The sequence below is a fragment of the Chroicocephalus ridibundus genome, chromosome 3, assembly GCF_963924245.1.
Source record: "Chroicocephalus ridibundus chromosome 3, bChrRid1.1, whole genome shotgun sequence".
In the NCBI taxonomy this organism is placed as follows: domain Eukaryota; kingdom Metazoa; phylum Chordata; class Aves; order Charadriiformes; family Laridae; genus Chroicocephalus; species Chroicocephalus ridibundus.
Genome location: NC_086286.1, coordinates 103,370,872 through 103,385,088, shown reverse-complemented (window position 1 = coordinate 103,385,088; position 14,217 = coordinate 103,370,872). Strand labels below are relative to the sequence as shown.

Here is a 14,217-nt window from a genome sequence, read left to right as displayed (position 1 = left end):
CTCACAGGCAAAGTTCCCTGGAAAGTCAGGAAATACATAGCTTCAGGTTATCTCACTCTTTCTTGCTGACCCCTGCAGAGGGTCTCTGCAGTCTCCCACCTGGTCATGCAGTCCCAGCTCCTCGTTTGTGTCCTGATGCTTGTTAGACCTTTCTGACTGAATTAACTGATACAAATGCCTGACTGAACTAATTCAGCAAAAACCTACTTATTTTTCTGCCCCGTTATGTTTCTGCTGGGCTACTGAGTTGACTCAGCCATTGAGGACTGGGAAAGAAGGTGTAAAACCCACTAATTACTGCACAAAATAAGGGACTGGAAAGCAGAATTGGAAATGAAAGGGCCCTTTTGGCAGCAGTGAGCTGTTAAATTTGAGCACCATCTCCTGTGAAATCACTGCGCAAGAACTCATCCCTTTTTCATTTGCAGGCTTTAGTCCATGTTCTCATTTATATTTAGTTCATAGAAAAGGCCTTAGTTTGTGTGGTTGTTTATTAACGTACATGCTGTGCCAGATTACTTCATGGTTATTATAAAGAGCAGTATCTCTGCTTTTTACCATTTGATTAAACTGACAGGGATGATTCCGGATCTAAGCTTTCATACCAAATTTTCCAGTAACTGACACCTCAGGACTGGGGGATAATGATGCATAAATGCAGCCCACTGAGGCTCCAGATCAGTCTCCTCAGCCTTTTAAAACAACCTTCTATTATTTTTTAACGCCACTTTCCTTCTCACTGCTTATATACACGTGTGTGTATACATATATATTTGAAAGCTTACAGAATTTCTTTCTAACAGTCACCTTTCTGTAGCAGAACATAACTGACCTTCCTTATTTAACTACAGATTATTAAACCTCAAGCCTCTGAATCTGCATTTTTTTAAAACTACATTTTACTCCTCTTCCCTTTCCATAGTCCCACCTGATGAAGAGAGTTTTGCACCAAAATGTTCGAGAATTACAGCTGTCTCAAGGTGCTTAGCTGCTCCTTTTCCCCCAGGAAAATAGGTGCTTAGACGCTCCTTCCCCCCCCTTTTTCCCACTCAGAACCTTTTCTTCTGTCTCTGGTATTTCAGAGGCACTCTTCTATTCTACAGATTCCTTCTGGTATCACATTAGGTTCTGGGATAGAAGTCAGCATTAAATCTTACTTGGAGCTTGCAACTATGAGTAGCCTTTAGTGTTAATACAGGAAGACCAACAAAAACCACACACAGCTTACAAGCAGGAGACAGGTCTTTCACGTGATTCATCCTGCCAGCACCCTCTCTAACAACAGGTAGCCTGAACAAAAATTTTCAAGGGGAGGGAGATGGGCTGCATTGCATTTCAGCCCACGCCCCTTAAAGCCTTCTTGTTTTATACAGAACACTATAGCAAAGCAAGCGACAAAGTCAGATTTTCTACAGAGAGAGTGCATACTTTCAGATGTGAACGCAGATGGGCCTAAAAAAAGTCACACATGATCGACATGAGCAAAACGTTCTAGGGACTGGGCTGTACAATTTTAAAAAGCTCAGCATTTTTAACTGTTTTTCTCTTCAGGTTACATTTTCATAAAGATGGAAAAATATATCCCTGAAACTAAAGCAATTTACTTGCCAAAGTTGAAATCTGTTTTTCCAAACCAGAGAGATGCTAGAGGCTGTTCAGTGGAATGGTTATGTTTATAATGGACAAAACTGTGTATTCTCCCCTAAATTCATCCTTATAGTTGGCTCAATTGTTGTAAATGGAACTTTCCAAAAACTAAGCAAACAAATCATAATACAAAACAAAACAATGAAAACAAGCTAAAATAAAACAGCTGGAAGCAGATACCCAACAGGGGAAATTGCAGCTCAAACTGGCAGTTACGAACAACTGCAAACTAGAATAGAAAGCACTTAGCAACGCTAACACTAGCTTTGCTGCTAGCTCTGATATACCTTGCTGCTAGGACTGAGGGGTTCGATTTATCATGCTACCAACAAACTAATTTAATGAAATGTCCTCCCATTAAAAACCTCCCACAGAAGACTACCTGTGCTACAGCAACTGTTTCACATCAGAAAATAGTTTAAGTAACATCTTAGGCAAAACAATACCAAATACTTTTTTATAATTGAAAATGGAAGGGAACATAACAAACAGCATATAATTATGCGAATTCAAATTTAACCCAGATTTCAGGGTTATCCAGTCTACTTTAGTGAGGAGTATCGTTCAATCAGTAACCACAACTGGTCATTATCCTAGAGGTGCCAAAAGACACTGTATTTGTTCCACTTTGGAGCCCTCTCAAATAGAATCGCATGGTTTTGTTCCATTTAGTCCATTGTTTATTTTACTGTGCTTTTAAAGAGCCACAAGTCTCAGAATATTTCATAAAGAAATCCAAGATTTCGGGATTTCAGTTTATGAATCTGCTTTTGGTTTGCATTTTGGAGCCGTCCTGCCCTCAAGTGTCCTATGTTTGTTTTCCAAAGTTGCTGTACCTTCAGTCTTCCTTCCCACAGACACTGGTGAGATAAGGAGAGCGGTTCTGTTTTCCACCGAGCAGACGGACTTGGACAGCTCACACAGAGTGGGTTGGTGTCACAGCAGTTAACGCTAACAGAAAAAACAAATGGAACATTAGGAGTGGAAATTAAATACGTTAACCCTAATGAGAATACTGATTCGCTTTCCAGCAAGCTCGTTGGAGCGGAAAACTCCCACACCTTTAAGCAAAGAAATCTAAAGGAAACACAAGATTTTGGCAGGGATTTTCAAGTGACCCCTGATGAAGGCAGGTATCCAAGTCCCATCACACAGCATTGTGCGTCTCTCCCTGTTGTGGCCACGTTTATGCTCAGCCTGTACGTGGGAACAATGGAAGCGTGGGGAATGTCACAGGCGGGCACCCCTTGATTACTGCTGAAGGACACATCCTGCGCTGGTCAAGAACACCTCACTTGACAGAAAGCTAAAGAAAGCACAGGAAGGACATGGACCTGTTGGAGCGGGTCCAAAGGAGGGCCATGAAGATGATCAGAGGGCTGGAGCACCTCTCCTGTGAGGACAGGCTGAGAGAGTTGGGGTTGTTCAGCCTGGAGAAGGCTCCAGGGAGACCTTACAGCAGCCTTCCAGTACCTAAAGGGGGCCTACAGGAGAGATGGGGAGGGACTCTTTACCAGGGAGTGGAGCCATAGGTCGAAGGGTTTTAAAATGAAAGAGGGAAGATTTAGATTAGATATCAGGAAGAAATTCTTTACTGTGAGGGTGGTGAGGCACTGGAACAGGTTGCACAGGGAAGCTGTGGCTGCCCCATCCCTGGAAGTGTTCAAGGCCAGGCTGGATGGGGCTTTGAGCAGCCTGGTCTAATGGGAGGTGTCCCTGCCCATGGCAGGGGGGGTTGGAACTAGATTTTTAAGGTCCCTTCCAATCCAAACCATTCTATGATTAAATACTATGGAGGGTGACAAAATACAGATAAAAATAGCTTGTGGCAGATTAGCTGCAGCAAACATGGCTAGCACATGAGAAGTCACTGCGTTAAAATAACCATGTCAAGCAGGTTCATAAATTAGCTATGTGTGTTGTATCTGAGTCTTGGGACTTGTGTGGGTTGGTTTCCCCTGACAAACAGGTAATATTAGCCTTTGGTCTGTGCGTCTGCCCACCTGACTTCACGCAAGCAGCCCTCCAAGTGGCAAAGACGGGGTGAGGAGGAGGCAAGAGGAACCACCCCATGTGAGGGGCTGCGGGCAGAGGGGAGCCCTGCACGGCGATGGCGCGCAGGGACTCTGGGGCGGCACAGGCGGGAGAGCCCGGCTCCAGGCCTTGGCCAGGTCTGCATGCATGCGCACCCTTTGGGGACACGGCTCTGCAGACATGACTGACTCTAATTCAGGGGTTCTTCCACCCCCAACATGGCAAGGCAAGGTGTTTTAAGCCCAAAAGGCTAAAAAAAGCCATGGATCTCTCTGCTGCCTATGGAGCCCCGGCACCTGAGGGCAGGAGGAGATGCCAACCCGGGAGCTGGGCCCTGCAGCTAAGGGGCCCCGACAAACAGGGTGCAAAGCCCCCCGCTGCCCCGGGCCTGTCTCCCCGACCCCCGCCTCTGCCAAGGGCCACAAAACTCCACTGCCTCCGCTCTCATAGGAGCTCTGCAAGCAGCTGGGCCCCGCCATGATGGCGGCAAACGCCCTCCTTCCCCTCCACCGAGGCAGCAGCGAGGCGGCCGCCAGCAGCTCCAAGGCCCCGCGACGCCTGACGGTGCCCGGCGGGGGCGGGAGGCGGGGCCGGGGGAGGTCGGAGGGCGGCAGGGCGGGCGCGGCGCGGCGGGAGCGAGGTACGGCTGGGCTGAGCCGCGGCGGGGGTGATGGAGGGGCAGTGGGGCTCCCCTCGGCGGTCACTTGCCTTCTCTGGGGGAAGCGAGCTCCGGGCTGGGCGGAGCGGAGGCGGGGGGAGCCTGGCGAGAGGCTGAGGGGGGCGGCGGGGGAAGTCCCCGGCCGAGGGAGAATGGCCGGCAGCGCCCGGCCTTGGCCGGGTGGGTGAAAGGCCGGGCTTTGGGCCTGGCCCCTTCCTCTGCAGACCTCGGTTTTGGGGGTGCCGTGGCCCTCTAAAACCAGCTGCTTTCCTGAGGGAATTACAGCTGGGGTGTGAGTTGCTCCTTTTAATATTAAAGGCCTGACGTGAAATAGTGCAGTGTGTGGTCCTTCCTGCCACCCCCCCTAACACTGTGACCCAGAAAGCACCCGCTCAGGTAAAAAAGAAATGTATGCTTAGTTAAGCATGTACTTAATTTGGGAGAAGGAGGGGAAAGGTGTACCCCAATGGCTGGGGGTACAGGCCGTACGCTGTGGGGTTGCGGGCCAGCAGCACTGCTGCCGTTACAGAGCACAGCCAGGATCGGCATTACAACAACAAATTAAGTGCTTTTTAGAGGACAGGAGCCTAACTTTGGACAATGCATCAAAATCTAAAGGTGAAACGAAAGGGGCATAGGCAGAGATAGGATAAAGCGCCTGTGTATATAGCTTCCTGTAAACAGCCTAGGTTTCTGTCTGAAAACTTTGGGTAGACTCTGAAAATTGCTATTTTTGCCTGGTGTTGCAGGGCCTGTGGCATTCCGCTTGAAGTCCACCAAGTACGGCCTGGCTGAAAGGGCACTAAGCTGTGTGCTCACAAGACCTGTGTGTGTCCGTAGCGTATGCCCAGATCAGCCATGTGGCACAAGTGCAACACACCTGGGCAGTGGCAGCTTTGGGCAGTGGCAAGCTTTTTGCTTGCGTTTGATTGGGAAAAATGCATGCCACGTACATCCAAAAAACCACCAATTTCCCTAAAAGTAAATATGGTATACCTCGATACTGAGGTGTAAGGAAAAGCAGCAGTTAGAGAAAAGATCGTAAAATAGCTAGTAGGCATACCTCAGCCTTTCGAATGTTACACAGTAGTCAAACACAACTTAGGAGAGTGTAGTGTTATTTAGAACACTTTAAGTAATGATTTTTACTTCTTACCAGGAGGAAGGAACTTGTTTGTTTTCAGTTGCAATGTGTTTTCTTCTCCAGAGTTGGGACCATGGCTATTGATTGGATTGGTTTTGCATATGCTGCATTGCTGGCTGTTGGAGGTGTGGTAGGATACACTCATAAAGGTAAGTACTGGGACAGCAGGATTTGGAAATGAAGCGTTTGTGTTTCTTCTTCACTACACTTTGTAAAAAAAAAAAAAAAAAAAAAAAAAAAAATTATGCAAGACATGAAAACTCTGCCATAATGAACATGACTGCATCTTAAATCCGTCCGGAACTGCTATGAATGAGCTGTCTCATGAGATTTACTTGGGTCAACTTAAGCATTTAAGTGTTCACTTTTTTCTGTTAATTTAACTGATGAGTTTGTTTTCAGGGCAAAAAGGGGCTGTTATGTTATTTTTGACCTTCAGTGTATTTTGGGCCTTCTCATTTCCTTTAATCATTCCTGCGTTGAGTACAGTAGATGATCTTTGATTAAAGTTTATTTTCAGCGGAGGCATCCTGGCTTGGTTTTGAGATTTCCAGATGCACACTGGAAAGAAAACCTATTACTTGGGTATTCTGATCTTGTGGTTAATTATCTGTTAGATATTAACTGTAAGATAAGCAGGTTTTAGGTTATCATGTGCTATAAAGTGCATTTTCCTTATTTCAGTCATTTTTGCAGTCCTTCCTAGCCAGCAGCGCCCTGCCCAAGCCCAGCACAGCGTCCCGGCAGAGGTCGCAGTGGTACCGGGGACAGGCAGGATCTCTAGCCTGGTCCCCTTCAGCTCTCCCACAAAGCGCTCATCCCAGCAGCTCGTCAGTCTGCGCCGTGGCCATTCCATCCCTATGCTTGTGATTCAGGGTCACTGTTCCCCTGCACAGGGTGTGCATGCTTTGCTCTTAGACATCTGGCTTTATGTCTGACTTTCTGAAATACTTGCTCTATTTTTTTTGGTTTGTACCGAGCTGCACTCACTGACTGTCACGATCGCTTGTTCTCACTCTTTAATAGTTGGTCAGTCCTCGTGGCAAATCTAGATTATTTTTTTTATTGGTAATGATTTCTGTTTTCTTGCAAATTCTTTATTAAAAACACTCAATATAACAGGACTGTGAGCTGAATGACATCTGGGGATCAGGATTCTTCATTTATAAACATTTTGGGATCAGCTCAATCCGGATAATGCCTGCTGTGCTGATTCTACGCTTTTATCATATTGTACCGAGTCAAATGCCTATTCAGAAACCTAGGCGTATTACTGAAACTCTGGGCTTTATGAACCAGTTTTCTGATAGCACTGAAGGAAGATGTTGAGGTACTTTTAAAAACCATATTTTAATCTTCATTGCTATCTAATTGTTTTAACTCTTTTTTTTTTAATTCTTTATTAATTGTGATGTTTGTGGTACTGTTCTTTTGTCCAGGATTGGTGTCAGACTGAAAGGTTTGTGATTACATGTATTATTCAATTTAACCTTTTTATATTGACACACTTCTAAGATTTTTTGGAGACTCCCACGTGCTGTAAGATACAGTTAAAATCAGCAGATAGTCCAGAGAAATTACAAAACTGCTTCTAAAGGCATATATGATAGAGAAAATAGCCAAATTTAGGTTTGTGCTTCAAAGATTATTTTTCCCAAACTGCAAGTATAACTAGATCCTCATCATCTCCCTCTAATTTAGTCAATTTTCCCCCTAATGCCATGCCAGAGAATGACCCAGTTACAGAAACACCACCTGTATTCATGCTGAGTGAGCTAGCTGCGCTGTGGCAAAATCAGTTCTATTTTTAAAATATTTGGTTGTAGAAAGAACTACTCTGTAAAGATTGAGCTTAAAGACATTGTATTGAGAAGTAACGCTTGAATGGTTTCTTGCAGGTAGTAAAATCTCTTTAGCTGCTGGTCTCACCTTTGGATCTGTGTCTGGTTATGGAGCTTACTGCGTAACACGTGATCCAAGAAATGTGAAGATATCATTGTGTAAGTGTTTTACTACAGTAAACAAAAAAACCTCAAAAAACAACAATAAAAACTAGCAGTTTCCTGAATTGCATATAGAAGTCTCTCTTATGTTAACTTTTGAACATTGCTTTGGTTTAAATGTTATTTTTTAAATAGAGTTAGACATTTCAGTTTAGCTTGCAAAGTTCAGGAGCTTGTACATGGAACTGTTTGGAAGCTAAGGCAGCTCGTTCACACACACAGCCAGCGGGTCTGTGTCACCACCTGCCAGCACCTCCTTTTATTAGCTGGTTGCATAACACTGCAAATATTGTGAAATCCAGTTGAGAAACATGGGAGAGTACTGGAATAAACTCATTAGAGCTACAGATTAGAATGTAATTTGAGAAGTAAGGAAGGTGTGGGATCCAGTCCTGCATAATGGAATGTATCCTCAGCTCCCAATGAAACAAATAGTTTGACTTAGTGTTTTTCCTTTGCTGCTAAGGAAGACAGGATACAAACAATGCAGTAATTGTCATGTTAGCTAGTTTGCCATTAAATCCTCATGGAGGCAAGGAACTACAGCCTCTAAGGGGGACATTGTTAACCTCATACAACTGTTTTGCGGTTAAGATCTATTTGGAGCTTGTCTCACTCATGGTTTTAGCAAAGATGGCTGTACTTGCACATGCCAAAATGCATTTAAAGTACATCTAATCCAGATTGTGTGAGCACACCCTTGCTTTTTTGGAATTTAGTTAGAATTTATGGTACAGTGTTCATGCTGGCTTTGTGCTTTACACCAGCGACAGTTGTAAAAACTTCCATTTCAAAAAGATGTTGAATAGCATTGTTAGCAAAGTGTATTTGCACCAACTGTGGTCTTTAGTAAAGGTGGTAGTGGCATATGTTATCTGCTCCTAGATGGCTTGAAATTGGATATTCCAGTTTTGCCACCATGATCTTGGCTTGGATTAAGTTATTCCACTGTTAAAAAAAAAAAAACACCCTTTTTTTGGAATGAAGGCACAGCCTTAAGTATGTGTAAATTTGTAATTATTCTGTGTGACATGCTTTTAACTAGCATCTAGTATTGTACTTTTGTGATCACTAATTTGGATACAGAATTTGTGAAAGAGAAGACTAATTAAAACTAAGTACATGTTGCCTGTTTCCTAATTTGCTAGTTTTGGAAGGACTAATATAAAATTTCCACTAATCTGCGTGTTGATGTCAGATATACTAAAATATTGTCAGTGTTGTGCATTCCATGTACCTGTAGGCATGTGAGGACTTTCAGCTGGAGCAATATGTATTATTAATTTAATAGAAATTATAGCAGTACAGATGAGATACACTACACCTGCCTTAGAGAGTTCTTACTATGTAGAGTAAAAAGAACAAAGGCTTTTTAAAGCAGTCTTAATTCAGAATGCTTACAAAGTGATGTTCTGATTGCTTAAAACCTAAGCATATATTTAACCTTGGCTATGAATGGGTGGCCTCTTCGAGATCCACTTAATGCTGAATGAAACCAAGAAGGTGATATGAACAGACAATTTTTGCCTGAAGTGAGTTAGGAAGTGTTCATACAAAGTACTCTGCCAGTGCCAACCATTCAGGCTGGTTTTAATTTCTCACAGGCTGATGTATCTCAGTCTGGAAGAGGGTGTCTTCCGGCTTCTGCATACATAGATACCTCAAATGAGTAAAGAACTCGGTAGGAAAACTTCAGAGGAAGAGAGAATTAGACACACTCAGAAACATCTACAGGTCCACACCTTAAAAACCTTTGGTGCCTACTGTATCTGCTACTTTCAGAATACTAAGGGCTTTTCGTAATAAATGTGTATTGTTTTTGTAGAAAATCAGAATGTTTTCACTTATGCCTAACCTGCCCAAAGTGCCAAAAGCAACTAGAGCACAAATGAAAGAAAGAAATCAGTGCATGGAAGAAAGTTACCACTCTTAATTTAGAAACCGGTAGAGTAAATTGGAATGTAAAATGAAGCAAGTACACAAACTTTTAAAAGGTTAGGAAATTAAATAAAAAAAAAAATTCCAAACCAGAATTTATTAATTAAACCAGTATTTATTACCTATGCAAGAGTCTCCTACAATAATGTAAGGTAATGTTTTAGTACAAGACCTTGATAGTGCGGTTCTTGTAACTACATACAAGGAGTACGTAGCATACAGATACCCCAGGCAAATTTCCTTAGTTGTTTTGTACATTATTATTCCAGGTATTTTGCCCACTCACCCTGAAATTAACTCTGAGCTTTCTTGAATGCTTTAATGCAATTTTATGTGTTTGGAGTAGGTGTGGAAACTCAGACTTCAATATGCAACAGCTAGTGCTATTCAGAGTACAAGTTGATGCACCTGCTTTATTGAATTTCTGATCTGAATCTGATTTACTGAATTGATTTTGGCTTGATTTAATTAATTGCTTTGATGGATTTAAGGTGAAATAGTGAAATTTTGAAAATCAGGTCTAAAAGTTGAATGTCTTAAAAACTCACTGGCACATGTGAAAAGCCAGATACTAGTAACTGGGAAAAAAAAAAGAACATCACAGAGTGAACACGCTTAGTAGCTTGTAATTAATTGTAAATACACTCAGGGCAAGATGCATACTGTGTAATAGTCCGCTCTTCAGGCATTCCTGAGAGGATCAAGGCTATGGGACCAGAAAATAAGAGCAATGGATAATGGAGCGTAAGAGGGTTTTTTGCAGGGTATCTTTAATGAGTGCACATGCATAGCTGGTAGAGTTTCATAAGATGCTTGTAGCTGTCAGAGCTTGTTTTATAATGCTGGAGTGAGTTTAAAATGAATTCTTGACACCTGTGAGCACAGGACTGTCCACAGGAGTAGACCGTGGAGTTTGAAGAGAGTTAGCCAGATGGTTTAACTGCCCCATAAAAAAGGGAAGAGATTTGTGTAACTGCCATTAATTTGGCTGCAAGAGTATTAAAGCCCTGCTGCCCATGAGAAGTCTTGCTTCTCTGCCCACTTCTAGGAAGCATTTCAGGTGACAGTTCTTTAACGAAGCTAGCTATCTTTGCAGAGTTTTACATATTCTCATTAATCTCATTTATGTACCGCTCTGCAGCCATAGTTCAGTATGAAATCCCTGTGCCTTATCAGTTCATTGCCACCTCCACTTTTAAGTAAAACTGCTCCATGAAGAAGATGCAGTTCCTTTCATGATGTTTGTTCTCTGCTGCTTGCACTTGCATTTGTTGCCCTCTTGGGCTGCCCACCTCTTATCACAGACAAGGTCGACGCAAAATGAAACAAAGGAACTTGTGCTCATGATGAAGGAGACGTTGACAGCCATGTTCTGTAGCAAAAGCAAGTGGCAAAACTTCCAATCTGTTTTTTAAGGCTCAGCAAATAAAAAGCTAGCATTCTAAAAAAAAGAAAACAGATAAAGTTGGATGTTCTAGCTCCTTGAATAGTTAGAAAACAGCTGCAATGGTCTAGGGTGGTGGGATTTATGAGACACTATTCCTGTAATTCAGCATGCATGTTACTCATATGATGAAGATTCAGTCTGATCTAGTTGAAGATGTCCCTGCTTACTGCAGGGGTGTTGGACTAGGTGGCCTTTAAAGACCCCTTCCAACCCAACACATTCTATGATTCTTCCTCCTTTATTTGTATCCCTGTGAATGTAGGTATGGGGGAGTAGAATTCACTGTCTGACAAACTTAGTGTCCGTGGAATAGGATTTAGCATTCTGCTGCACCTGGAAACCTTATTTGTAGCTGAAAGAAATCATAGCAGTGTATTTTGAAAAAGCAAGAATGTTTTTATAGAACCTATCTCTGATCTAATGTTTTATTAAATTGCAGTTCATAGCAAAACACAGCCATGACCTTTGAAAACTCTCCATGTTCCTGAATGGTCCACTGGGAGAACATAAATATATTGAATTGTCTTTTACAGTTTCAGCTTTTCTTTTGACCATTATAATGGGAATGAGGTTCAAGAGGTCCAAGAAATTAATGCCAGCCGGACTAGTGGCATGCCTGAGGTAAACATATATTCAGGATCTTAATGTAAAGATTTCACTGATTTTTCAAATAGTTGCCATTTGACATCTGATTCAAGCCAGGATCAGTGGAACAGGTGGTGAGGGTGGTGAGGCACTGGAACAGGTTGCCCAGGGAAGCTGTGGATGCCCCTTCCCTGGAAGTGTTCAAGGCCAGGCTGGATGGGGCTTTGAGCAGCCTGGTCTAGTGGGAGGTGTCCCTGCCAAGGGCAGGGGGGTGGAACTAGATGGTCTTCAAGGTCCCTTCCAACCCAGATCATTCTATGATTCTGTAAGATCAGCACCTTTGAAAACTAGGACGTTTTTGACCTGACTGAAGAACTTTGGTCAGTATTACTGCAAATTATGATGTTTCTAACCATTCTGACTGCTTTATTGCTGCTGTTTATTTTGGCATTCTGATAAACATAATTTTCTGTACTTATTATTTTGAAATTAAATTATGGACTAATTCAAAACTTTTTTTCCCAGTGAGTCCGTAACTCAAAACATTTTTCAACTGTAAGTCAGAAGCTCTGTCTTCTGAAGGAATAATAACTGTTGCTTCATTGTTACCAGTTTTAATATGACACCATCAACTCTTTTACTCCAGTTACATACAGGGAGGAAAAAATCAGATGTAAATTGTCAAGATGCAAAATTTCAGAATCAGAACTTAAACTGGAAAGTGGTATTTTCCCTTGTGGATCGCATTTCAAGCGTAGGTGGGCTCTGTGTTTCAGCAGACACCGAGGCTGTAGATGTAGACATTTTGAAGGATTGCTTACTAGAGGCTCTAGTGTCAGGTATTTATGAATGTGTTGTTACATAATGATGACTTTCACTGTCTTTGTTCATGCACAACCGTATTTATGTTTCTTGTTCTTTTTTTGGCAGCCTTTTGATGATTTTGAGGCTTGTTTTTATGCTGCTGTAGGAGAATTTAGCAACTTCAGAACCGAAGTATGACTGCTGCACTCACTGAACAAACAGGCAAGCTCTCTATACTTGAAAGACAAGTTTGAACACAAGTCTCTACGTTGGATTTATCTTTTCTGTAAAAGATCTGTACCTGTAATTTGATTATTGACATTTGCTGATATTTTGCAAGCTTTTTTAAAAAACTTAAAACAAATGTTTTGTTGAGGATATATTTTGATCTACTTCCGTTTAAGCAGTTTGTTAATTCAAGGGATCTTTTTCCCTAAGTTTGATCTCTTTCAGGGGTGCTGAGCGCCCCAAGAAATTTAGTCTTGCACTGTATCTCTGAAAGAATAATATATATATAATACATGTTTATGCTAAAAAGGTACATTGTATTGAACCATAATTTTGTAGCTTCTGAGATTAAATAATCAATTCTAATCGTATTGTTGCTTACTAATTAATAAAGGCGTGGGCCTGTACTATATTGCACTAGAAAACCCACCTTTCTTTCAGATACACGCATGTTGTTGCGCTGGTTCTAAATGTAAAAACCATTATCAGTGTTAAAATAAAACATAAAATATTCAAAGCTTCTCAGTTTTTTATGCAGACCAGTGAGCCATTTTGTCAATGGTGTGGTGATCTGCTTTGTACTTGGCACTGGTTTAAAACATGTAACTTCGTGTTCAGTACTTCAGTACTCTTTACCAGGTTTGCTGTTTTGGTCTTACATGGGTTATCTTGCTTGACCGTAAGCAAAGGAGAGCATTCAGACATAAACTGTTCAGGGACTGAAGTTGCTTTGGTTTGCATTGAAAATAATTGAGTAGTCCCTGGGTCTGAAAGCTTGGGTAAGACTATCTTCTGGTGCACAGGAATGTGCAACCAAATCATTAGGAAACAGAATATGGGGGAGTGCACTATTGAAGACAAAAAGAAATTTTGCTTCTTTTCATTATTTTTTTTCATACAGAGCTTGCTTATAAAGGCTATCATGTATCAGATCTCAGTGCTGCACAAATCCATCAGTGGAATACCAAGCTTATTATTCTTGGCAGGGGCTTAGGTGGTGACAAGGTGTTGCGAGCAGCTCAGATGTCTAAGGCACAACTGGCACACACACAAAAAAAAAAAAGGCAACCCCCCCACCACCAACAACCCCAAACCACAGCCTCCAGCTCCGGAATCTTTTGTTAACAAATGTTAATGTCAGCTATCTCCAGGTCTTGCCGGGTTTCCAGGCAATTGAGCTGGTATGTTACGGATTTCAGATTGGGATGACAGCTGGACACAGAAGATGTGGCTCATTTCATCCTGAAGTAGAACTTCACAGCATCCCAGTAGAATTGAACTGCCATGGACCATAATAGGCTTTGGTGACCCATGCCAATGTGGCTAGCTGTACTGTAGGCAAGCTGAATCCTGCCTTAGATTAAGCTCCGATGAAAAGTTCAGGCAACCCAGAGCTGAAATGCAGAAGCCATCCTGCAGTTGCTGCTACCCCAGATCCTAAATGCAGTAAGATTGTACGTTTTTGAGCATGTCCAGAGTTGAGCATTCTGTGCATTCTCTGAATTACCCCCTGGGGGAAGGGAGCTTCCAAGCCCAACTGCAATCCGGGAGCTTTTGCTGATGTTCCTGAGCAGCCCAAACAAGCAGCATTCTCATCAAGTCCAACACATACCTATGGGACTGAAAACTCACAACATGCAAAGGTGGTGTCCTGTGCCAGGCTTTGCGATGGTTCAGCAATCATAGCACTGTTTGGAACAGAGGTGTAGCTCCATGAAACTTGAGTACT

General features: G+C 42.4%; 1 protein-coding gene across 2 annotated transcripts; it reads left to right on the top strand.

The window, feature by feature from the left end:
• The first annotated feature begins 4,252 nt into the window (after positions 1-4,252).
• Positions 4,253-13,003, top strand: TMEM14A (transmembrane protein 14A). 2 transcript variants are annotated; one of them, XM_063330332.1, is made up of 5 exons: positions 4,253-4,321; positions 5,547-5,632; positions 7,382-7,483; positions 11,405-11,492; positions 12,387-13,000. In XM_063330332.1, exons 2-5 carry the CDS (start codon positions 5,557-5,559, stop codon positions 12,424-12,426), a joined length of 306 nt encoding a protein of 101 aa, XP_063186402.1. In that variant the 5' UTR covers positions 4,253-4,321; positions 5,547-5,556; the 3' UTR covers positions 12,427-13,000. The 2 variants fall into 2 exon arrangements, with proteins under 2 accessions (XP_063186402.1, XP_063186404.1); XM_063330334.1 differs by lacking the exon at positions 4,253-4,321 and adding an exon at positions 4,494-4,735 and having other exon boundaries at positions 12,387-13,003.
• Positions 13,004-14,217: the final 1,214 nt, after the last annotated feature.